Consider the following 26,418-nt stretch of genomic DNA (forward strand, 5'->3'; position numbering starts at 1 on the left):
TTGAGGAAACTCAAGGGAAATTAATGTGTTTAGGAAGGGGATCCGGGTTGGAAATTTAATCTGTAAAGACAGAAAACATTTTCAATGCATGTGGGACCAAGAAGTGGTAATTGAATCTGTCTACAGTGCAGGAATGTAAGGGGTCTATGTGATTTTGTACATTGTTTCCAGCTGCAGCAGCCAGCCAGATGCTTCCAGAAGCTCATGAGTAGGGCATGGTGATGACAAGACTGTGCACACTTATGCCAACTCAGGTTCTGATATTCAGAGCTATACTGCATCTGAACATGAAGGCTCCATTTGGCAGTCATTGCTCAACAGCTGTTGATAGAACAGATTTTGAGTCCACTGGCACCTCTAAGACCAACAAAGTTTAATTCTTGGTATGAGCTTATCAAACTTTGTTCTGTTGCTTCACACCAACACAGCTTCCCAAAGCTGCTGATCAATCTGTCTTCCAGGAATTTCTTCAGTCCTTTCTAAAAGTCATAGTCCTCACCACATCTCATAGGCAGTGAATTTCCTTCTCTAACGTGTTTATTAATCTGTAAGATGTCTTATACATCAGTATCTCAAGAATGCATTTATATCGATCATATTGCAATTTGCAACATGTAGATTTGTTTGTATATAATTCATTCTTTCATTCAGATCACATTTTCTCTCCAATGTGACCAAAAGCGGCTTACAACATTCCCTCTTTCTCCAGTTTTATTCTCACAATAATCCTGTGAGGTGGGTTAGGATAAGAGTGTGTAATGACCCAAGCTCAGCCTAGAACACTTCCAGCGCAGAGTAGAAATTTGAACTCAGGTCTCCCAGATCCTAGCTCAATATTCTAACCACTGAACCACACTGGCTGATAAGTAACAGATCCCAAATCTCTTATCAGCTGGCCAATGTGCTCATTAAACAGTTTCCAAAGAGAGATGTGTGCCCCCTGCCCCGAAAGACACTGAAAGCTTTGGGTTGGCTAAAGACAGGTTGAGGAAAACCCAGTTACTTGTCTTTCCAATAGAACTATAGATAGCTAAGGAAACAAACTGATGTGTAAGAGACACAGAATAAACCCAGGCTAGAGGTGTGCCAGGGTAGCGTGACCTCATTGCAGCTAGGAAACTAAACACAATCAGTCCTAGTTAATAAATGGACGGGAGACCACCAAGGAAGCCCAGGGCTGCTATGCAGGGACAGGCATCGGCAAATGACCTCTGTTCATCTCTTGCCTTGAAGACTCTACTGGGTCACGTTATGTTGACTGCAACTTGAGACCATTTCTCAGCAGAGATGGACCATGATGTAATTGGTGACAAATTTAACTTTCCCAAACCCTCAACTCTTTTGCAGTTGCTCCACGGAAATTGCCAAGGAAGATCTTCCCTTTCTGAAGAGAGGTTTTTCCATTCCAAGTTCACAGGGATGCAGAGATGCACCATGAATGAAACTGCCAATGCCTCCGGCTGTAGCTCCACTGCAATGCCCGTGGAGTGCTACATGGTCCTTGATGATCCTGCTCAGAAGACTGTCATTGCTGTGCTGTGCTGCATCTTTGGGAGCCTCTGCATCTTGGAGAACTCCTTGGTGTTATACCTCATATTTTCTTCCCGAAGGATCCGAAACAAGCCTTCCTATCTCTTCATCAGTAGCCTGGCTGCGGCAGACACACTAGCCAGCATCATCTTTGTCTCCAGTTTTGTAAATTTCCATGTCTTCAATGGGACTGATTCCTCCAAAGAAGTCTTCTTGCTGAAGCTTGGCGGGGTCACCACATCCTTCACAGCTTCCTTGGGCAGCCTGCTGTTGATGGCATTTGATCGGTATATCTGTATCCTTAAACCATCAGAGTACAAGGTCCTCATAACAAGTAGAAGAGCTTTGATAGCTTTGGTGGTTCTCTGGGTCACCATTATGTTCATCGCCTTCCTGCCCCTTCTGGGATGGAACTGCTGCACCCTGAACTCCACCTGTTCTGAGTTATTTCCCTTTGTCGACACCAACTATCTCACAAGCTGGATTGCTTCAGTAGTGATCCTTCTGGTATCTATTGTGTACGCTTACATGCACGTTCTTTGGAAGGCCCGTAAGCATGTGTTGTACATGAAGAAGCACCATACCCAAGCTGGGCAGCAGAACACAAGGATGAGAATGGATATCACGTTGGCCAAAACATTAGTGATTGTCCTGGTGGTTCTTGTCATGTGCTGGTCACCCGTCTTGGTGCTCATGGCTTACAGTGTGTTTGCCAAACTGAATGACACCATCAGAAAGATATTTGCCTTCTGTAGCACTCTCTGCCTGGTGAACTCTATGGTCAACCCTGCTATCTATGCCTTAAGGAGCAGGGAGTTGTGGTCCTCTTTGAGGAAAGTCTGTTCCTGTTTGGGGAGGATGCCAGGCTTCCCAGAGAGCAACCCAGAAGCAGAGAGCACTCAGAAGTCCTGCCCAATAGAAACCATTTATGAGGAAGTCATCTGCAACGCAGAGGTAGAACCAATGAAGGACTGAACTCCAAAACACCCCCACCCACACACAGAGGCAGAAGGGTGCTTTCTTTCTATTTGAATAGATTCTAAAGCCTATTTTCTATAGGCTCAGCTGTTCCACTGTGAGCCCAGTATCATGATTTCCCAATTTGTGAGTTAGAAGCACTCTGGTTGCCAGCAGTGAAAGGCAGAATCAACATGTTCCAAGCAGTTTCGGAAGGCTCTTCTTCCAGATGAGAAAGAGACATTGTGGTGCAGTGGTTAAAGTATCAAGACTTTGATCTGGGAGACCCACTTTCAAATCCCTGAGTTGCCACGAAGGTAAATGGGTGATCTCAAGGGTGGTCTTAGCTACAAGGAATCTGGGGCAGCTGCCATAGGCCCCAGGCTGGGCAGGCCCCCCAACTCCCCATGTCTCCACCTATCTTCTAGCAGTAGAAAGAACACAACATGCAATTTCTCAACACTGCATGCACCCACCCTCTCTGGAGGTCAGGCAGCTGGCTCAGTCACAGGAGTGGGTGTGTGCCCACTCAGCAGCTGACCCAAGGGTGAGGAGGGGTACACTTTTTCTGGTGTCCAATCATGGACTTCTGCCCTGGATCCCTGAAACACTAAGGCTGCCCCCGAGTAACTCAATAGCATGCAGTCAGTCTAACCTATCTCACAAGGTTGTTGTGAGGGTAAAATGGAGGAAAGTGAACTATATGTGTTGCCCATCAGAAAGGGCAGGATAAAAATATACTATAGAACAATAGTTATGAGAACTGTTTTTAGAAAAACTCCACGGCAGCCTCTTTGAGAGCGTGGTTATATTATGGAGTGTATGGCTGGAGTGGGGCTGTGGTCCAGTGGGAGAGCATCAGCTTGACATGCAGAAGGTCCCAGGATTAATCCCCGCATCTCCAGCTGAAAGGACCAGGTAGTAGCTGAAGTGAAACAGAGATATTGCCAGGTTCAATAAGCAATACTAACTGATGGACCATTGATCTGATTCAATAAAAGCTTGTTTCATGTGATACATTTTAACATTTGCAATACAGGATTGTGTGTGGATGAGACCTCTTTTTACACAAGTGATGAGGGGGCTAGCCAAACACAAGGCTCATTCACTGTGGACCAAGATTTGACATGACTTATGAATTATTTATTTTACTTTATGTGTACCCTGTCTTTCTTCTCATTGGGACTCAAAGCAGCTTACATTGTTTTCCTCTCCTCCATTTTATCTTCACAACCCCCCTGTGAGGTAGCTCAGGCTGAGAGTGTGTGACTGGCCCAAGGTCACCTAGCAAGCTGCCATGGCAGAGTGGAGATTCAAACCTGGGTCTCTCAGACCAGGACAGTATGGTATACCATGCTTCTGCAGAAGCAAAGGAAATATGCAGAATGTAACATAGGGTTGCCAAGTCCAATTAAAGAAATATCTGGGGACTTTGGGGGTGGAGCCAGGAGACTTTGGGGGTGGAGCCAGGAGACATTAGGGGCGGAGCCAAGAGCAAGGGTGTGACAAGCATAAATGAACTCCAAGGGAGTTCTGGCCATCACATTTAAAGGGACGGCACACCTTTTCAATTCCTTCCTTCCATAGGAAATAACGAAGGATAGGGGCACCTTCTTTTGGGGCTCATAGAATTGGACCCCCTGGTCCAATCTTTTTGAAACTTGGGGGGTATTTTGGGGAGAGGAACTAGATGTTATACTGAAAATTCGGTGCCTCTACCCCCAAAAAACAGCCCCCCCAGAGCCCCAAATACCCGCGGATCAATTCTCCATGATTTTCTATGGGAATAAATCTCCATAGGGAATAATAGAGTTCCCAGCAGACATTTCCCTCCCCTCCCCCCGCTTTCTGACGACCCTGAAGTGGGGGGATGGTCTCCAAACCGGGGGATCCCCTGCCCCCACCTGGGGATCGGCAACCCTAATGTAGCACTAAATTTAGAATTTGGTCTGAGAGTTTTTTTTAAAGTCAAGTTTCTAGGTTTCATGGCTGTAAGTATTTTCATGAAATGCGGCGTTGTTTCTGATATCCTAGAACTCAGAAGAGGAGGCTGAGAATAACATCCAGTGTTAGGGGTGGGGACAGTCAGTATTGTTCCTTGCCCCTGCAGCCTTTGACAAGCAAAACCAGAAGAAATTATACAAAAGAAAGTATACATTTTCTTAATTTAATTCATTGCTAGTGTTCAATTTTTGTCAGTTTTCTACTGCAGAATAAACCCTGCTGTGTTTATAATTCTTATTCGTCTAAGCAGGGCTTTTTTTTGTAGAAACAGACCAGTCGGAACTCATTTGCATATTAGGCCACACTCCTGATGTCACCACTGTTTTACACAGAGCTTTTTGTGTGGGAAAAGCCCAGCAGAAACTCATTTGCATATTAGGCCACGCACCCCTGATACCAAGCCAGCCGGGACTGCATTCCTGTGCGTTCCTGCTCAAAAAATGCCCTGCGTCTAAGTAAGAAGTATCTGTTTTCGCTTCCAAGCTTTCTGATGACTGGAACAAATTAAGATCAGGTGCGCTTGAACATGAAGATTTACAGTGCAATCCTATGCAGAGCTGCTCCAATTGAAACCCAGGAAGAGTCTGTCTCCAAGCAATCAGGTGCCGATCCCAACAGCCGCAAAGCAGACTAGGATTTCTTAAGTTAGCATCAAACGGCCTCTGTTGCACTTTAATCAATCAAAAATAAGTGCCAGAACTCTCAAGAAATCACATCCTGTATGCCTGCTTAAGGTTGCCAATTCCCAAATAACAAATTCTGCTGCCAGAGGAGGTTGTAGCGCAACTCTTGTCTTTTGTCACACCACAGGGTGTTCCAGTGTCTCTTAACATGGCATGCTCACGTGCAGGGCTGTTTATTTTTCAAAGATGATTTTTACACATGGGTTCTTTGCCCTGGCTTAGACTCTACGGGGAAGTAAGATTCCAATGCAGCCCCCCTTTCCCCACAGCATGTGATTCTGTGCACCTCCCACCCAAACTTGCTCTGTGGCAGCGTTTTGAGAAGGCTACAGCAAAGCTGGGATGGCGTCCACATAGACTGGAGTATATAGATCTTAATAATAATAATAATAAAGTTTTATTTATACCCCGCCCTCCCCGCCTAGGCAGGCTCAGGGTGGCTTACAAGGCATGGTACATGCCATGATATAACAATAAAATCAGAAAAATAACAATTAAAATACAATTCCTAAATTTAAGTTAATAAGTTAAATAAATATCTAAAAACCAGAGTAACTTAATAGTGCTACAGTCTCAGTACATATATAAGAATGGCTTAATGGTATTGCCAAGGTTCCAGCTTAAAAGGCAAGCTGAAAGAGGTTGATTTTACAAGCCCTACGGAACTGCTTAAGATCTCGCAGGGCCCGCGCCTCCTCTGGCAGCTGGTTCCACCATTGGGGTGCCATTAACGAAAAGGCCTGCTCCCTTGTTGTTTTTAGCTTGGCCTCCTTTGGCCCAGAGATTTTCAAAAGGTTTTGTGAACTAGATCTCAGTGCCCTCTGGGGAACATATAGGGAGAGACGGTCCCTAAGGTAGGTAGGTCCTTGGCCATATAGGGCTTTAAAGGTAATAACCAGCACCTTGTAGATCTTCTCCGTTCTACTCTCATTTTCTCCACCCCAGTTCCCCCCGTGACCATATCCCCTCCCAACAAAAAGCGTTTTTGTTTTCTTAACTGGCAATTTAATATTGCTTTAACAATTTATCAGGTTCTTTGAATCCCTTGCTTGCTTTTTTTTAAAAAAAAAATCAGTCTCTAGCTCTTTTCACTGCAAAGATATCATTTCCCTTATATCTCTTCAATGACAGCAGCGAATCTTTTAAAGAAAAGTTGGGAATTCAGAGAACCCGATGAATAGGTTGCTGTAATGTTATAACTATAATCAAGTGTTGATTTTTTAAAAAACCCTGGAAAATCCCCTGGTGATGTGCGGAGGTGGCCTTAGGTCAAGGACCTTGTTGGGAAACCTGCTATGGGGAAGCTGCAGCACTGTATCAGCAGCAATGGGGAAACCACACGAACCCATCCCTGTGTCAAAAATACCAGGCTTCTGCAGTGATTTGTGCAACATGCACAGATTGTGGCTTATCAGGTTTCTTTTCTTTTTTTGCTTAGAAAGGAAATTTCAAGTCCTTCTGGCCCAAAAGATACAAGCTTGACAATCCGCATGCAATGCCCAATGGAAGCCAGAAAAGGACTGATTAGACTGACCATTGGGTAAGGATGGGACTTCAGTGACAGCCAAGGCACACTGGTCAGAGTGTATCTTTTCCTGGCATAGAATTCTGCTAGAAATTATCACTCTTATTATGCAAATTCCAAATACGCAATCCTCCTTTGAACCCCAGGACTTGTAATTATCCAGAATTCCATTGTCAAGTTAGGGCCAACATTGTAAAGAGTTAAATTTTGTACCATCCATAATGTTAGAAATCTGAAACACCAGGGATTGCTTTCTTTCTCTGAACTGCTAGTGGTGAAGCAGCTACATTGATAGCTGGGATCAGTATCATGCGGTGATGGCTGTTAGCTATTTATGGTGGGTGTCTAACAACAGCTGTTAGCCATGAATGCTAAATGGAGCCTCCCAGTTCCAAGACAGCAAACCTGTGGGGCAGGGTGCAAAAAGCAGGGGAAAGCTGCCATATCTTGCTTTGTGTTTCCTGGAATCAGTTGCTTGGTAGGAAACAGGATGCTCAACTTTGGTCTGACCAGAAAGGCTCCTATTTCATTCATAACTGTAGATTACAACTCCGTTCAAGCTTTTTCATGGCCATTTTCAATTATATGTGACTTTAAACTCTTTTTATGAATCAATATTATTCCCCTTCTACAGAAAGGAAATCAAGGGTAAGCACTGTAGTGAATATATCAAATACCACACACAAAGAATTAACATTCAAGCCTCTGTCTTCCACATCCCAGGTCTGTTCCCCTGGATCCACAGCAACTGTCTTCATTTTTGTCCACTGTTTAATTCCTTTTTTTAACAGGAAGAGAACAATGGGTGCTGGGCTCAGTGACCTGGAAAATTTATGCAAGGGTTTGTTGTGGCAATTTGATGACTAATGAAAAGCAATCACATATGTTTGGGGATGTTCTCCCCATCAGCCAAGATACAGAAGGGCGAAAAAAATTACAGGTTTCTGGCATGACACCAACTCCTCCTGATCAAATTAAGCCAGTGGTTGGCATTTGGATCAGCCATCTCACATTACCAAAGAGTCAAGGCTTTCCCTTATCTTTTTCTTGTATTAGCAAATACATAGCTAGTTAATGCTGGAAAGATATAGGCCAGGTTGGTACAAGGCAACCTCCCCCCCAAAAAATATAAACAGGACGAGGGAGATATAGGTTGAAGATCTTGGCTATGAAGATCTTGGCCCAGTTCCTATATATCAGCCGACTTCACAGGACAGTTGTGAGGATATAGTGTAACTTGGGAAGGATTCATGTATGACATCCTGAACTCCATAGAGAAAAGGTGGACAGAAATGTAATTAATAATAAAAGTTTATTTGTGTGCTCTTTAACTTGTTCATTAATGATTTGGAGTTGGGAGTAGGCAGTGAAGTGGCCAAGTTTGCAGATGACACTAAATTGTTCAGGGTGGTGAGAACCAGAGAGGATTGTGAGGCACTCCAAAGGAATCTGTTGAGATTGGGTGAGTGGGTGTCAACATGGCAGATGAGGTTCAATGTGGCCAAGTGCAAAGTAATGCACATTGGGCCCAAAAATCCCAGCTACAAATACAAGTTGATGGGGTGTGAACTGGCAGAGACTGACCAAGAGAGAGATCTTGGGGTCATGGTAGATAACTCAATGAAAATGTCAAGACAGTGTGTGGTTGCAATAAAAAAGGCTAATGCCATGCTGGGAATTATTAGGAAGGAATTGAAAACAAATCAGCCAGTATCATAATGCCCCTGTATAAATTGATGGTGCGGTCTCATTTGGAATACTTTGTACAATTTTGGTCACCACACCTCAAAAAGGATATTATAGCACTGAAAAAAGTCCAGAAAAGGGCAACTAGAATGATTAAAGGTTTGGAACACTTTTCCTATGAAGAAAGGTTAAAACGCTTGGGGTTCTTTAGCATGGAGAAACGTCGACTGCGGGGGTAACATGATAGAAGTTTACAAGATTATGCATGGGATGGAGAAAGTAGAGAAAGAAGTCCTTTTCTCCCTTTCTCACAATACAAGAACTCGTGGGCATTCGATGAAATTGCTGAGCAGTCGGGTTAGAACGGATAAAAGGAAGTACTTCTTCACCCAACGAGTAATTAACATGTGGAATTCACTGCCACAGGAGGTAGCGGCGGCTACAAGCATAGACAGCTTCAAGAGGGGATTGGATAAAAATATGTTTCAGTCCATGTTTTATTTGTTAATAAATAGCTGCATCTTAAGATTCCAGAGGCTCTAAGCTATGTATTTGCGCCTGCACACTGTCAAAAACCTCTTTTTTTAGCACCATCTGTCTCCCATGTATAATTCCATAATGACTATTGAGGTGTTTAATGCAACCCTTGGTGGGCAAGTGTAAGTTTCTGGGCTCCCAGCTTTCAAGAACTGATAAGCCACCATTGCTGTTGCTATGACAGCCCCAGCAACACCCCAGAAATTCTAGTTGCCCAAGAGATGTAAATCTTTGCTTTTTAAGGATGAAAAATGCTGCTGTTTTTTACTAGATGACTAACGAGATCAATGAGCTGAGAACCCTCCTTTAAGGTGATGGGAAAGAAGATAAGATCTAGCCTACATTAAAAGTAGAACCATCCTATGCATCCCCAGAAGCACAGGTCTGCAGCTGCCCTCTGTTGTAGCAAAGTCCAGGGTCCTGCAGAATTGTAAAGACCATGGTGTAAGTTTTGTAAACTACTGGCCACTTCATCAGCCGCATTAATCTGATAAAACTGTGCTAGTCCTTTAACGTTTATGCCACAATAAACCAGCAGGCCTTTACAATACTACAAGTCTCCGTGTTTTTTGTACCTGAGGGCAGCTGTATCAGTCTGTTGTAGGAAAAATGAACTGGAGTCTTATGACTCTGCAAAAGCCCTGGTCAGTCTTTATGATATCCAGCCCTGCAAAAGGGGAGGCTATGTGATACTCTCAATATGTACAACTTGTGATCCATGCAGTCACCTTGAGAGCCAGTTTGGTGTAGTGGTTAAGTGTGCGGACTCTTATCTGGGAGAACCGGGTTTGATTCCCCACTCCTCCACTTGCACCTGCTGAAATGGCCTTGGGTCAGCCATAGCTCTGGCAGAGGTTGTCCTTGAAAGGGCAGCTGCTCTGAGAGCCCTCTCCAGCCCCACCCACCTCACAGTGTGTTTGTTATGGGGGAGGAAGGGAAAGGAGATTGTGAGCCGCTCTGAGACTCTTCGGAGTGGAGGGCGGGATATAAATCCAATATCTTCTTCTTCTTGATAATGTAGCATGTTGTTTTTCCAGCTTTGGTCCATGCCATCGGAGACCCAATTTTTTGAGGATACATGTTCACACATACTGAAGCTGGAACATTCATATGCTACTTTATTAACACACATTTGTCACATTAGGCTGGGGTGTCCAAACTTGTTTAATGTAAGAGCCACATAGAATAAACATCAGATGTTTGAGAGCCTTAAGACGTGAATATCAGATGTTTGAGAGCAGGCAAACAGGAAGGAAGGAAGATGGGGGAGGGAGGTGGAAAGAAAGCACCTTTAATTTTAAATGCATTCTCAATCCACCAGCTGGCTTGGTTTGGAGAAATGATTTAAATAGACAAATGCCTTCTCCAAGCCAGCCAAGGGGGTGGTGGGGGCTTTGAGAGCCACATAATATGTGTAAAAGAGTCACATCTGGCTCCTGAGCCACAGCTTGGCCACCCCTGGTCAAAATCATAACAGGACAAAATTGTATCCCATCATAAACTTTCTGGGATTACAGTCCATTTCTTCAGCTGCTATGTGGATCCTCGCTGTGGAGTCATTTTATGCAGGGCAGATGTAAAACATCTACTTGGGTGGAAAACTAGGAATGGTTGCCAAGCAAAATGGCCTGGTGTGTCACCATTGGCATGTGTGCCAGGGGTTACCTAAAAAAGACCCCACAGCATTTTATGTATAGGTATGAAATTCTGTGCAGAAAATCAATGAATACAGCGCTAAAAAAGTTCTTGGCCTTCTCATTTCCTATAAAAATTATAAAGACTCCACTAAGTAAGAACTAGGCTTGCTCCTAGGTACACAAAAGAGCACTCCAGCGGCACCTTAAATACTAACAACGGTTATTCCAATATGAACTTTCCTGAGAGAGAGCTAATCTCTACAGACAGGATCCTTCATCTGTATAGTTCTAGCCTGTTTTTGTTTTAATACAGCAGGGCCAGCAAGTCCCCTTCAGCTCATTCCATTGCAGCAAAAGCCAAGGAGTTAGTAAGTAAGTAAGTAAATTTTTATTTATACCCCGCCCTCCCCGCCGAGGCAGGCTCAGGGCGGCTTACCGAGCATGATACAGTACCAGGGTATGACAATAACAGATAAAATCAATCAATGATAATAAATACAAAATATAAATTAATTTTAAAAATAAGCTAAAAACAGCACAGTGGTGCTGTATTCTGATGTTTGCAAACATCAGAATACACAACACTAACATCAGTTCCTGCGCTCAGTTCAAGATGCAGATTCTTCACTTTAGAAGGACCGAACAGCCTGAACCCATGTCACGAAGGGTGTTTTAAACTGCAGGCATTTTTAAATACTTCATGAAGGTTTACCATTGTGCTGCACAGCCATAAGGAAACAAGCGCCAGGAAGGGTGACGGCGTTCGCCTTTTCAACACCTCCGAGCCGGGCACACGCTGTATGCAAATCGTTCTGTCTGAGAGAGGCTGCTATTGGTCGAGAGAGCAGCCAACGGGGAGCGGCGGCCGCCGCTTGAGGCGACTGAGGGGAAATGATGGCGCCTCGCGCGTTCGGCTGGAGGCCCGCGGCAGCGTCTTTGCTCTTGCCGCTGTTTTCCCTCAGCGCGGCCCGTTCGGCGGCCTTCCCTGACTCTCCTCCGCGCTACTCGGCCGACTGGGCCAGCCTGGACGCGCGGCCTCTGCCCGGCTGGTTCGACGCGGCCAAGGTGGGCATCTTCGTCCACTGGGGCGTCTTCGCCGTGCCGGCCTGGGGCTCCGAGTGGTTCTGGTGGCGCTGGCAGGGCGAGCACCGGCCCGACTACGAGCTCTTCGTCCGCTCGCGCTTCCCGCCCGGCACCACCTACGCCGACTTCGCCCCCCGCTTCAGCGCCAGCGAGTTCCGCCCCCACGACTGGGCCAAACTTTTCCAGCAGGCCGGAGCCAGGTCAGGCCCCGCCCCAACCGCCTGGGCAGAGGGTGGGAGGGGAGAGAGGCATAAGGTTGCCAACCTCCAGGTGACCAGGGGTTGCCAATCCCCAGGCGGGGGCGGGGGATCCCCCGGTTTGGAGGCCCTCCCCCCGCTTCAGGGTCGTCAGAAAGCGGGGGGAGGGGAGGGAAATGTCTGCAGGAAACTCTGTTATCCCCTATGGAGATTTATTCCCATAGAAAATCATGGAGAATTGATCTGCGGGTATTTGGGGCTCGGGGGGGGGGCTGTTTTTTTGGGAAGAGGCACCAAATTTTCAGTATAGCATCTAGTGCCTCTCCCCAAAATACCCCCCAAATTTCAAAAAGATTGGACCAGGGGATCCAATTCTGTGAGCCCCAAAAGAAAGTCCCCCTATCCTTCATTATTTCCTATGGAAGGAAGGCATTGAAAAGGTGTGCCGTCCCTTTAAACGTGATGGCCAGAACTCCCTTCGAAGTTCAATTATGCTTGTCACAGCCTTGATCTTGGCTCCACCCCTAATATCTCCTGGCCCCACCCCCAAAGTCCCCAGATATTTCTTGAATTGGACTTGGCAACCCTAGCAGAGGGAGCGGAACGTGATGGTGGGAGGGGAGAGAGTAATAAGGTTGCCAACCTCCAGATGACATAGGGTTGCCAATCCCCAAGTGGGGGCAGGGGATTCCCGGGTTTGGAGGCCCTCCCCCCGCTTCAGGGTCATCAGAAAGCATGAGTGGAAGGAAATGTCTGCTGGGAACGCTATTATTTCCTATGGAGATTTATTCCCATAGAAAATCACGGAGAATTGATCCACGGGTATCTGGGGCTCTGGGGGGGAGCTGTTTTTTGAGGTAGAGGCACCAAATTTTCAGTATAGCATCTAATACCTCTCCCCAAAATACCCCCCAAGTTTCAAAAAGATTGGACCAGGGGGTCCAATTCTATGAGCCCCAAAAGAAGGTGCCCCTATCCTTCATAATTTCCTATGGAAAGAAGGAATTGAAAAGGTGTGCCGTTCCTTTAAATGTGATGGCCAGAACTCCCTTTGGAGTTCAATGATGCTTGTCACAGCCTTGATCTTGGCTCCACCCCTACTGTCTCCTGGCTCCACCCCCAAAGTCCCCAGATATTTCTTGAACTGGACTTGGCAACCCTAGTGGGAGGGGAAAGAGTCATAAGGTTGCCAACCTCCAGATGACGTAGGGTTGCCAATCCACAGGTGGGGGCAGGGGATCCCCCGGTTTGGAGGCCCTCCCCCCCCCGCTCCAGGGTGGTCAGAAAGCGGGGGGAGGGGAGGGAAATGTCTGCTGGGAACTCTGTTATTCCCTATGGAGATTTATTCTCATAGAAAATCATGGAGAATTGATCCATGGGTATCTGGGGCTCGGGGGGGGCTGTTTTTTGAGGTAGAGGCACCAAATTTTCAGTATAGCATCTAGTGCCTCTCCCCAAAATACCCCCCAAGTTTCAAAAAGATTGGACCAGGGGCTCCAATTCTATGAGCCCCAAAAGAAGGTTCCCCTATCCTTCATTATTTCCTATGGAAGGAAGGAATTGAAAAGTTGTGCCGTCCCTTTAAATGTGATGGCCAGAACTCCCTTTGGAGTTCAATGATGCTTGTCACAGCCTTGATCTTGGCTCCACCCCTACTGTCTCCTGGCTCCACCCCCAAAGTCCCAAAATTGGACTTGGCAACCCTAAGATGAGGCCTAAAGTTGGTGTAGTGGGATTCCTGGAGATGGGGGGGGGCGGGGGAGATGTGACGCCCCCCTGCGGAGCTGCTGTTCCCTCAGAGGACTCGATCTGGAGTCTGGAGACCAGTGGCAATTCCAGGTCCAACCTGGAGGTTTACACCCCAGGAATTTCTCAAGCTGGAATTGGTAACTCTAGAGAGAAGAGGTACTGTATGTTATTGATATTTGCTTTACATGGAGCATATAAGTAGAAGTACTAGTTGAAATACTGTAAGTGGGAGCATTATATTTTTCTCAAAAGTTCTGTTCTGATCTAGATGGCCCAGGCTTGCCAGATATTTTCAGCTCTTGGAAGCCGTGTCTGGTTAGGCCACGGATGGCAGGCCACTCAGGAATTCCAGGGTTGCTATGCAGAGGTGCAGAATGACAAACCATTTCTGTTCCTCTCTTGCATTGGAAACTCTGTGGGGGATTGCCGTAGGTCAGCTGCAGACACGCTTTCCACCACTGGTTAATATTAGTAGTGGTAATTACTGAGGTGCTAATTATCTGATATTACTATTGATGATGAAAAATCAAAAGAACGTAGTAGAATAAAATGTAGTGGAACAAAAACATGACAATATAACACCTTTCATTTGCAGGGCTCTGTCACCTAATTTATTTAAATATATTTCTATCCTTCTTAACCAATAGCTAGTTCTCTGCGAAAATTATACAGAAAATTGAAAGAACAAAGGAATGAGTACACATAATAAAAACCAAACCTGTTAAGAATAATGCTGCTGCTCTTGTAGGCTAGGTCCTGCCTACTGCCTATGTTGCACGCTTGCATGAAGGGGCAGTGAAGCACATGACTTTTGTTTTTATCATTTTATCTACTTGTCAAGCACGTGGGCAAAAATGTATTTGCAAGCCTTGGCATGTGTACAAGTATTTAGAAATGGTGCACTTGCTGCATTTTATTGAGCAGTATGGCAACTTGAAGGGATTTTATCTCCTTGCTGATAACATTGGCACTCATTGGACACCTGGTGAAATTAAAGTATTGCAAATTCAGGATAGATGGAATACTATGACTATATCTTCATGCCCTTCTGAATTAAATTAAATTTCAGATGATTTGTGGACTGCAGAAACCAGTCCACTTGGTGGAAATGGCAGCTTTGGAGAGTAGACTCCATGTTAGCAAGGAGCGGTGCCAGAGATTTACAGTGCAGTCCTATGTGGAGTTACTCCAGGTGAAGCCCACTGCAGGCAGTAAGCTTAGATTGGAGTAACTCGGTTTAGAATTGCATGAAATGTCTAGTAGTTTAGGCAATCATGACCTGGTTAGAATTTAAAATTTTGTGCAGTTATTTTGCACATCATTCTGGGGAGCTGCCCAATTTGAACATCATTTTCATTAATTGCAAGATGGCATTCAAAATTTGCTCAAAATATACACATGCTTGTATCTTACATTATACCAAGCTGGTGTAGTGTTTAAGAGTGTTGGACTAGGACCAGAGAGACTTGGATTCAAATTCCTCATTTGCTGTGGAATTCACTGGGTAACTTTTGTTTCTCAGCTTAAGCTACCTCACAAGGTTGTTAAGAAGATCAAATGGAGGCAGAAATAACAATGTACACTACATTCAGGTCCGTGGAGGAAGGGCATGATAAAGAGGTGCTAAATAATAAGCTTGCTGAAATATATGGCCTGAAATATTGGTGAGGTGTGTTTTGCAGGGAAGGAATTGCCTACTTCATACAGCTTTTATCACAGCTGGAGATGATCAGTGAACTGGTGGCATTAAGCACATCACAACGTTTTTTTAGTTTTTCATTTTCTTAGCAGTGACGAGGATGTTACCGCTTGTTCTCCCTTTGCACATGTGTGAACTCTCTGACTTGGGTTTGGGAGTAGGGTTGCCAGGTCTTACCTCCTTGCTGCCAGGAGTGGGGAGGTGGGGTGACATCACTGCACACATCCCTAATGTGATGATGTCATGCGGCGGTGACATCACCATGCTGGCAATGCACAGTGATGCTATGCTAAAACTGAACTCAAACCTTAGAGTTTTGCCCAAAAACCAGAGTGTTGGCACATGTTGTCCCCAGTGTGATGACATCACTTCACTGTGACATTATGCCATGGATGTTGTGTGAGGTCAGGCTGTTGGGGGCAGAGCACAAAATCGGGGGATTCCCCCACTCCCACCTGGGGATTGGTATCCCTATTCGGGACACTTATTCGGAACCTCAACTAATTTGGGGAAATTTAAGCTCAGTGTTAGGGGAAACCTCTTCCCAGTTTTGCAGCCTGGCTAACTTGAAAAACCACACTTGCCAGTTAGAGTGGAACATGTGATTTAGGACTCTTTACCTATGCAGTATGCAATCTAGCTCAAAATGTTTCTAATAGCCTACTAGGAGGACCCACAGTGCACCCCAAACAATGTTTAGAGTTTATTTAGGAAAATATAGGGGTACAGGAATTTAAAGTTACTTAAGCAGAGCCAATTCTAGACTGTCTGGCACTCTAGGCAAGACTAACTTCTGGCACCCCCTCTGCATTGATAACGTCAGTGAGTCACATGGGGTGCCCAATATGGCACCCCCCAGAAGTCTAGCGCCCTAGGCAATCAGTCACCTAGTTTGCCCATTTGCAGGGCTGGCCGTGTACTTAAGCATAAGAATGGTGAAATAATTGTGTTCAGAAGGATGTGCATGTGAAGACTTAGAGGAGAGAAAGTCAAGCCACCAATTTGGCAAGATTTCTATGTGCTGATACGGCCTTGATGGTTGAGTGAGGGAACTGAAGCGGGAGAGGTTTGAAATAAACTAATAATCGTTTGGTGAAAGAGAAAAATTTGCCTATTCTCATTCTGCTCAGCTGGGTACAGTACATTGTCTACTTAGATGATCTAGAAACTGAAAGTAGGGGATTTAGGCAGAGCTTCCGCTGGTCCCAGGAAGATAATAAAAAGGTAGAGCAGCAAAGGGCACTCCTGTGTGGCAGAAAAATGTTCCAGAGAAAGAAAAGCAGAGTTGGCAGCCTTCAAGCAAGTGGGAAGGATGAGACTACCATCACACTTCGGCTAGTGGAGCAGTGAGAGTTATAGCAACCAGCACAAAAGAATATCAAAGAAATGTTTCTAAACTACAGCAATTCAGGGAGTGTCTAGCAGGAGTTCCTATGGAGTTCCTGGCTCTGATTGAGTTAAAGGGGCAGGGCCAGATCTGGGGGGGGGGGGACAGAGGGGGGTGCTTGCCCCAGGGGCCGACAGGGGAGAGTGCCAAATTGGATATTGAGTCCATTGTATTCTATGGGACCATAAGATAGAATGGCCCATAAGGGGGCATCATTTTTTTAATCCCCCCTCAAAAAACATGTAGATCCAGTCCTGTAAAGGGGTGGGGTGGGGGGTCTTTCCAGGAGAGCAACAAAAGGTGATTGTATATGGGCAGGGGAATATCCCGGGTGGACCAGAGGACTTGGAGGTGGGAGGTCTCACCTATTTGTGAGGCAGGTGTAGGCCTGTAGGCAGGCAGGGTCACTAAAATTATCAAGACCACCTGGTGGCTCAATAGGGATTAGATTTTGCACTCAGGAGGATTTGCATTTGCTAACACAAATACATTGATTGACCACATGGCTTTGTGAGACTTCATGTGACAGGCAGACATGCAGTTGCCTCATCAGTCAGGAATAAGTCCTCCACGCAAGGTTTTTGGCCACTTGTTAGTATAGCTTGACTAAGAGCCATGACCTAATTTTCTGAGGCACTGTAGGCTCCTAAAATAGCTGCCAAGGTGAATTTAGCCAAGATGGAGTTGGGGCAGATGACCCTTGGTGACAAGGCAGATGCTTTGTTGCATTTGGTTTCCGCTGCAGTGGCTGAGAGCTGTGCACTCTTTATACAGAAGTAATTCTTTGAGAGCAGAAGTTGAACCTACAGGCACAAGTGACTATTTCCTTAGTCTTTTGTTTCTTCTGACAGCAGCATCCTTTTTGGCAGCTAAATGTTCTGTTTTTGTCTAAAAGAAGCCTTCAGGAATTGAGATGTTCTGCTGTGATGCCAAGCCTGTTAACCACACATTGGCTTAACAGATGTTTTGTTTACTATATGGAATGAAGGTGGCCAGCATTCATGACAGCTATCCTTCCCACCGTAGAAAAACCATCTTTGCTGTCAAGCACTACTGTCATACAGGATGCACTTGAATCACTCTTATTGCTGCAAACTTAAAACACTTTCAACTTATCATCTGGGAGACTATACACATTCCCAGCTCTGCTGGCTACCTGGCTAAATTCCTGCATTTAGCATAGGAAGGAAGCAGCTCCAAATTATTCTGCTGGCAACAGTCAAAAACAAGCTACATTGCCTTCTGCTGGAGTTAACTTGTGGCATTATGCTCACCTGACATTGCAGCACCTGATGCCACTTGTTAGGAAATGGTGCCGCAACTAGCTGGCAGCATGCCTGAACTGCCTCTGGCCCCTTGATCATCAAGTGTGACAAGAACATGTCTTTCAGTGTCTGTGATGGGCTGCCATTACTTCTTGCAAAACCTTGATCTGAGCTCAGGAGCCTGGCATACTTCGACAAGCTGGTATTTGCCAAGATCCTGGAACACATATTGTCTGCCAGGTCTGGTTCCTTGAATGTGACTTGCTAATGAATACACACTGTGGTGTCCTTAGGTTATGACTAGAGTTACAATCATGTACTTTGGTTAGAAAATGTTTATTGAGATGAGAATGTTTTGCACTGGTGGTCTTTGACCCTGAAATATCACCTACAAGTCTGGACTCCTTGAAGTTCTAGCATTTTGGGTGGAGAGACTGTCAACTGAACTTTATGCAAAACTTGTTAAAGACTGGTCATTCTGGGGCTGTATTCCAAACCTTTCGGGAGAATGACTGTATTCCTTGAGGCAGCTTTATTAATGTGATGTTTCTCCATAATATATAATAGCAGTGCCACAACATTGGCTCTTGTCTATAAGTGAGCTTCCGGATATGTAGCTGTCCTCTAGCATGCAGTTTATAGGAAGCAGATCTGTGATTGTATATATTGATGTGCCATTTTTAAATTTATCCGTGCAACAGTAACATCAAGACTAGATTATAGTAGTTCTCCTTCTATAATGTGTTCATAACTGACACTGACACCAGACTTACAAAGCTAGGTCAATACTTCCTTCATGCTGACTTGCTGAGCATTTTTAAATCCAGGCCTACAGTCAGGAGATGCAGTGTAACAACGCTGCCCACAACTACCCTTTGAAATTATCTAATCATACACTGGTTGATCCTCTAAGCATAAAAATTTGATGTGGCATTAGTGATTTGAGGCTGCTTATTAAATATTTGTTAAAACACTGGTGTCCTGCTTTTACCATTATTTTGTGGATATAATTTTGTGGGGCTTAATGATTTTATTGTATTTTTACATTGTGAGCTGCTCAAACAGTGCTCTGGAGGCATGACATACACATTTTTCTAAATAAATACTGGGCAGCTTTGCCCCATAAGCTTATCAGCATTAGTGCGGTTTGTCCTGCTCAACTTTGAAGAGCGCTCTTACAGATTGTTCAGTTAAAGTTGTAAGACATAAATATTGTTCCTATGAGTAGTATGCAACAAACCTCATGCCTACAGCTTTGGCTTCAGGAAATGACCTTGCAAATAGCACAGCCTTGTGGGTTTTTCGTCAAATCCTCCCCTTGTACTACTTATGAGTTTCCTGGAAGTATCTGTTTGGCCACTGTTTGTTTAATTAATTATTGATTGGTTTTAATGTGATTTCAATGTCTTATTATTGTATTGTTCACTTTTAAATGTTGTTAGCCGCCCTGAGCCTGCTTCGGCGGGGAAGGGCGGGATACAAATAAAATTTTACTTACTTACTTACACTGTTGGCAAAGGATATGGGAGAAGATGGACTTTGGGTCTGGTTCAGTGCAGCTCATGTTATTTATCTGCAACTGTCTTAAAATACTTCTACCCCACCTTCTGATTCACTGAATCCATAACTGTTTAAAAACCCCAGTACAGGTTCAAATATTCCATTCAAATAACAGTAAATAAAATCGGCAACAGAAGAATATGAGCAGTATCCAAATAACCATGGCAAGTTGACAACTCTGAAATCCCTCTGGGAGAGTTCCTCCTTTGCATGCAAGCAGGGATATGGTGAAGAAAGGAATTCTGTAACCTCCATACCTCAGATGAAAAAGTAATGTGCCATGTCACCATTCACCCTGATAGTGTAGGCACATGAGGGAGATCTTAACATGGTGGAAGACTAATAATAAAAAGGTATGGGTCTTAAAACATTTTGCCAGCTTTTATTTTGTCCCCTTGTGAGGTGGGTTGCCTCTATTTCTGTTCAATAGATGGAGATTGCTCGTAGTGATAGACAAACTGGCAAGAGTAATACTGTTTTAAAGCTTACATTTTAAACACTGTTGTACTCTAACATTGCTGTGTGCATTGTAGGCAAGTTTAATCCATGTCTAAAACAGGCAAACTGGATTAGAACAAAATACATAGACGTAGCTGATAAAGCAAAGCTGTGGTCTGGGAAAAGGAAACCGTTTTGCAAGATGTATAGAAAATCATAAGTATTTCCAAATAAGGGCAAAAAGACATAAAAGCTGGGCAAATGTACTTATTTAGAAATAAAGGAAGTATAACCTGTGTAATTTAAAAACATCTGTGCGTGTCTAAAAGTTGTTTTTCATACAGTATAAAAAGTTAATGCTGGTGCCTTACTAATGTGGAGTACTTGGGTTTGCTGCCAAGGTCCCGTTTATTGCAATAAAGTTGTGTCTACTTCTGGAATCTCACTGCCTGTGTTCATCATTGGGCATTGGCACACCAGGCTAAGAGGTCCGTTTGGCTAACAATTTCCTGGCAACCCAAATGGGATTCCTCCTGGTCATCTTGAGAGCATGAAGAAGATGAAGAAGATATTGGATTTATATCCCGCCCTCCACTCCGAAGAGTCTCAGAGCGGCTCACAATCTCCTTTCCCTTGCTCCCCCACAACAGACACCCTGTGAGGTGGGTGGGGCTGGAGAGGGCTCTCACAGCAGCTGCCCTTTCAAGGACAACCTCTGCCAGAGCTATGGCTGACCCAAGGCCATGCTAGCAGGTGCAAGTGGAGGAGTGGGGAATCAAACCCGGTTCTCCCAGATAAGAGTCCGCACACTTAACCACTACACCAGACTGGCATGAGGGCCTAGACTGATGACATACCTTTCTCTGCTGGCATTAGATTGTTTGGATCCTAGACTAGTGTCCCACCGCCTGAGACCTTGTTGCTACTTCAGTTAATAAGGTGCAACTCCTCCAAGACTCTGAGAAGCAGGCTAAAGATTTGAAGGTGCCTTGGGAACTGGATCTGGTTTTTGTTGATTTATTGGTCTCCCATTTTGGTTTTGGATTGTTTTTGGGATGAGATTGGGTGTAAATTGAACATAGATCTCCAAAAGGAGCAAGCTGCATGTCCTAGCACCCAACAGTGGAAGTAAAGCAGAAGAAATCTAGAAGGCCTCTGAGCCCTCTCCAATGTCTGGTCAAGAACTGGGGAATTATAATTTGACTGTTCTCCAGACTGTCCTGTATCCCAGTTGGTTCATTATTGTACTTTAGATTGGCCTTTTTATTCCCTCGATAATTATCCCTGACCAGCGGAGAGAACTTACAAATTGAATACTGTGCATGACTTGTACAGTTTCTGTAAGAGGGGAGGAAAGAATAATGAAGTTGATTATGTTGATTTTGGGACATATGCTGTTACACACCCTGAGTTGTTGAAGGATTGTGGAAATTGTAATAAGATAATGTTGCAAGAGAATGTGCAATGTATGCCAAATACTAAGCCCCCTGCCAAGCCAAAGGTCAAGATGTTAGAATTCACTGATGATGCTGATCTAGTGGATCAGGTTTTGGGGAGACTGTACCCTAGATTTGATAACCTTGGGGAGAGGGTGGAGCCATCCCAGCCATTAGGCATGCTGGCCTCGCCTCCTCCTGCTTTGACTCCCTCCACTCCTCCTCCTTATCCCAGTCACACCTCAGAACCTACTAGTGAGCCAGAATTGACCAGCATTCCAGAGACTCCCAGACCTCCTGAGCCCTCATACTACAGACTGGAATCTAGCAAATCCAGTGAGTCTCTAAATAGCCAAATGTTGTCACTAATTAGAGAGATGCAGCAGGATTTGGACAGAGTAATGACTCCTAAAGTGCCAGCAAGACAGACCCTTATGGTGTCTTGCCATCTTGAGATGCCACTTAGAGAAGCACCGAATGCTGGAGGTGGAATTGCATTAGTGCATGCGCCATTTACCATCTCAGACTTGTTAACTTGGAAGCAAAGCACTCCCACCTTGAGACAGGATCTGGAAAGGGTCCGTGCTTTGTTTCAGAGCATTTTTGCCACTCATAGACCTACCTGGGTGGGCTGTCAAACTTTACTGGACACAGTCCTCACTGCAGAGAAAAAGCGGATGGTCCTTGTCCAGAAGGATGCACAGGACAATAACAGGTAATATACAGATGAAGTGATGCCTCTTGTGAATCCCAATTGGGACCAAACTCTCCAAATGGACATGAGGACTCTAGGATGATGCTTCTAAGGGGAATGATGCCAGCAGTTCCTTAACAGACAAGTCTGAGTAAGCTGTATGAGGCGTGCCAAGAGAAGGATGACGAGCCTTACAAAGTTTTGGGGAGACTTATTGGTGGTTTTAAAACCTATAGCAATATAGGCCCGGAGGCAGAAGCAAATGCACAAATGGTGAGAGTGATGTTTATTGGACAGTCTTATACTGTTGTTGCTGTTACCAACAACAGCCCAATCCCTACTATTGCAGGGCTCTGGGCAATATACCACATATAATAAAATCGTTAAACATTACAAAATAGATACATAATAGTATTAATACAGTAGTCTAAAAAAAAATCAAGTGGTGAGAATTGCAATTTCCTCCCAGTTCCAGGCTGTGACTACCTTGGCAGTATGGGGGAAAAGAAGTAAAGCAATCTGAGAGGAAGGAAAGTAGGGGAGGGTGCCAGCCAGAATGGAAACTGTCACTGTCTTCAACCGAAAGCCTGGTGGAACATCTCTGTCTTTCAGACCTGCGGAATTGCACAAGATCCCACAGGGCCCTGATGGTGTTTGGCAGAGAGTTTCAGTAGTTTAGGGCCATGACAGAGGACACCCTGGTCTTGGCTGAGGACAGCTGGATGCCTTTTTGACCAGGGATCACCAGCAGATTGCTCTCCAAGGAACATAATGCTCTCCCAGGGACATACTGGAGGAGACGGTCCTGTAGGTACATCAGTCCCTGACTTCTCAAGGTGTTAAGGGTCAACACCAAAACCTTTAACTGGACTCAGTACTCCACTGGAAGCCAGTGTAGCTGGCACAGCACAGGTTGTATATGTGCTGTCTGACATTCCCATCAAGACTCGCACTGCAACATTCTGGATCAGCTGGAGCTTCCAAGTCAGTCTCAAAGGCAAGCCAGTGAAAGTGAGTTACAGTAGTCGAGCCTGGAGGTGACTGTTGCATGGGTTACCATGCCTAGGATGGGCCATGACAGGAAATGGGTCAGGTGCTGAGCCTGACGAGGATGGAAAAACACCAGCCTGGCAGTGGGCGTGACTTGGGCTTCCATATGAAGGAAATTTCATCATATTCGATGAAATTTCTGAGCAGTCAGGTTAAAACGGATAAAATTAAGTACTTCACCCAAAAGGTGATTAACATGTGGAATTCACTGCCACAGGAGGTGGTGGCGGCTACAAGCATAGACAGCTTCAAGAGAGGGTTAGATAAAAATATGGAGCAGAGCCACCATCAGTGGCTATTAGCCACAGTGTGTGTGTATCTGTATATAATTTTTTTGGCCACTGTATGACACAGAGTGTTGGACTGGATGGGCCATTGGCCTGATCCAACATGGCTTCTCTTATGTTCTTAAAACCATGCCCAGCCGAAAAATGCAAAAGACAGATGAGGCTGCAGGAAGCCCCCTTGAGTGAATTGTGGAAATTGCATGCAAAGTGTATTTGAATAGAGACAGAGAGAAAGAAAAGGAAGAGGATAAAAAGGAAGACAAGCTAATGAAGAGACGGGCAGCCTTAATTGCTGCAGTTGTGTGACTGCCCAGACAGAATGTCCCAACTTGAAAGAGAGAGAGGCTGCTGGAGGTGGCTTTGGAAAGTTGCAGACAATGGAAGAGAGAAAGTAGGGAGTGATTGATGGTGCCAAGGGCGAATAGGCTGGCAGGCTAACGGTAATCATATTAGTCCACAGAGGGGGAAGAATCTGAAAGCAAAACTTTTTTAACCCCCACTAATATGACCCAACAAAGTACTGCAGAAGTCCAAGTCTGCAGCTTGTGGATTAAAATAGAATACAGGATGTACAGTGGCCTTTACTGAATTAGAGAGTGCTAAAAAAGTGTAAGTTTTACCAAATGTGTGGCAGAAGAGAAACTCAGAATTACATCTCACAGCTCCATCCAGCTTTATACCAACAAAAGCACATAGGCTCTTCCCAAGGCGCTATAAGAGGAATCTAGGTTCGAAGACTGGGCAAGACTCTTGTGGTTAGGAGGTGATTCCCACTGTGAAACAGCCACCTCCAGAGGGATGGGTAGGCTGTGAGCCTCCTTGGAGTGCAGGCTTCACACCAGGGATGGAAGTAAACGTGGCAATTGTGAATATGGCTCTGCCATGAGCCCCAAAGTGAGTACCGCTGCACCAGAGGCATCAGTGAGTCTTGCACTGGAGTAAGTGCTGGTCACATGAAGGCAAGGAAGGCCTGCTTGCAATAATAAAACTTTCCTCCTTTGTTGCTTGTCATAGCCCAGGGTTCAGACCAGCTCTTTGGGGGGGGATGTCTTCCAGAGGCCATTAGTGGCAACTTCTGGCCTCAGCAACCTTGCTGCAGACTGTGGGTTTTTCTTCTTCCTGGCCCAGAACATTTTCACCAGGAGCGATCTGGTCTTCCTGACAGACCTCATTGCAGAGCCAGCAAGTGGGCACCTGGCTCTTCTGCCTACTTGTATCTACGTCCTCCCTGCCAAGCCCCTTTTCTGGTTCTCAGTCTACTCATGAGTACTGGCAATAAAATTGCTTCCTAGTGATTGGGGGGGGGGGGGATTCAACATTCCCTCCACTCTATGTGGTCTGATCCTTCCCTTGGTTCTGACTGTTCTTTACTTCCCTTTCTCCCATCTCGCTTGGTATGCAGTTATGAAGCATCTGGTTTCTTGGATGGAAAGTATGATTTCTAGTGGGTTTAAGCCTTGTTATCTCTCTTCTGAGAAATGAGTCCATTGGTGGTTAACAGCAATGTCTGCTGGATTGGAGCTTTGCCATCTTCTCAGAAATTAGTCCCTGGGTGTTTGTGGTTAATGTGTGAAGCCTTTCTCCCTTACTACCAGTAAACATAAAGTTGTAACATTCGTGATATACATTACTGGCATATCAAGCCATTTTTTCCCTTTATCCTTGCAGTTGGGATGATTACAGTAGTTATTTGGATGTGTCCTCAGTCCTAGACCTATTCCAGTCCGGTTCTTTTCTAGCCATGGACCGAGACGACACTGGTTGCCCTTCATGGATGACCTCCAGAAACACTTGGATTGAGGCAGGTTGTGAGAAAATGACCCCTCTGTCACACACATGGTTGCCAGGGCGCCTGGAGAAGTAAGCTTGCATCCGCCTGGCCAGTGAATGCGAGCAAGGCTATCCAGGGACTGTGTAAGACTCCCGTGTACCTATTACTAATTATACAAGTGCTTGAGACGGGCACAGAGTGTCTGCAGCCGCACGCAAACATTTTCCCGCTACCGCGTGCAAGCCGCCATGGCGAGGAGGAGGCTACGCCGCAACGGAGCTATCCAGGCGAACGGTGTTGAAGCGCTAAGCATGGAAACCACTGTGTTTCGCTTACACCACATGTAGCCATCTTCCTGCCTGGTTGGATTTCATTCCTTCTAAGTGGGAACCTCACGTACACACCTTGAGTCATTCCTAGCCCGCGAGCAACCTATCTAGTTTAAGATTGGATTAATGGCTCCACTATTAATCCTGATTGCCCAGTAATTTACTGAACAACCGTTTTCACCCCGGAGAGTTGAGAAAGAAAAAGGATCTCTCCTGATACAGCCAAGCCCTTTTGTCTACACCGGAATACCTAGGTGCATATCTGATTCTCTATTGTCCCTTTCCCAGTTAATCCCATCTCCTCCCAATCACCCAACCATTCCCACATTGATACCAGCGGAGCCGCCCCAGGCCCTGTCGCAACCTGGAAGTTTCCAGGATGCCCAGGATGAAGGTGATGTTCATTGGTTGAAGCACACATCCAATCAGGTGTCGCCATTGACTCGCCATTGGTCCAGCCGATGTCCAGCCTTCGTGGTCATCAGCAGAACCTCCCATGACCACTCCCAGTCACCTCCCATCCCCTCAGGACTAAGGTGACTCTATATAACCTGTGGATTAGCTACCCACAGGTGTGCCTTCTACTCAGTAACCCCCATTCCCGCTGTGTAGTTACACCCCCGATTCCTGATCAGTTTCGGGACCTTTCCCCCATTTCCTCATTCGTCGCCATCGGAGCCTTCCCTTGGAGTCTGCGATAGGTAGTATTACCCTGTATGTCCATTCCTTTATGTTCCCCTATCGATCTCTCTATATTTCTTAGACCTGTGTGAATGTGTGATTGATTTTGTATCTTGAATGAAAGAACTATTGTTTCAAATAAACCACAATTGATTTTATTAAATTAGAGTCCTTTATTGAGCATTGACTCTCTGATCGGTTGAGCCTCGTATACACAGATAACAAAGATTCCT

At 45.2% G+C, this 26,418-nt stretch overlaps 2 protein-coding genes across 2 annotated transcripts in view; both read left to right on the forward strand.

The window, feature by feature from the left end:
• The first annotated feature begins 1,367 nt into the window (after positions 1-1,367).
• On the forward strand, positions 1,368-2,517 carry CNR2 (cannabinoid receptor 2). Its single transcript, XM_060257991.1, has one exon. The coding sequence runs from the start codon at positions 1,420-1,422 to the stop codon at positions 2,503-2,505; it is 1,086 nt and encodes a 361-aa protein (XP_060113974.1). The 5' UTR covers positions 1,368-1,419; the 3' UTR covers positions 2,506-2,517.
• Positions 2,518-10,029: 7,512 nt separating this feature from the next.
• Positions 10,030-26,418, forward strand: part of FUCA1 (alpha-L-fucosidase 1) — a 31,620-nt gene continuing 15,231 nt past the window's right edge. Inside the window, exon 1 of the mRNA XM_060258119.1 lies at positions 10,030-11,842. Coding sequence (XP_060114102.1) covers positions 11,451-11,842 — 392 coding nt within the window. The 5' untranslated portion in view covers positions 10,030-11,450. The remainder of the gene's footprint in view (positions 11,843-26,418) is intronic.

This window comes from Heteronotia binoei, chromosome 17, assembly GCF_032191835.1.
Source record: "Heteronotia binoei isolate CCM8104 ecotype False Entrance Well chromosome 17, APGP_CSIRO_Hbin_v1, whole genome shotgun sequence".
Taxonomy (NCBI): domain Eukaryota; kingdom Metazoa; phylum Chordata; class Lepidosauria; order Squamata; family Gekkonidae; genus Heteronotia; species Heteronotia binoei.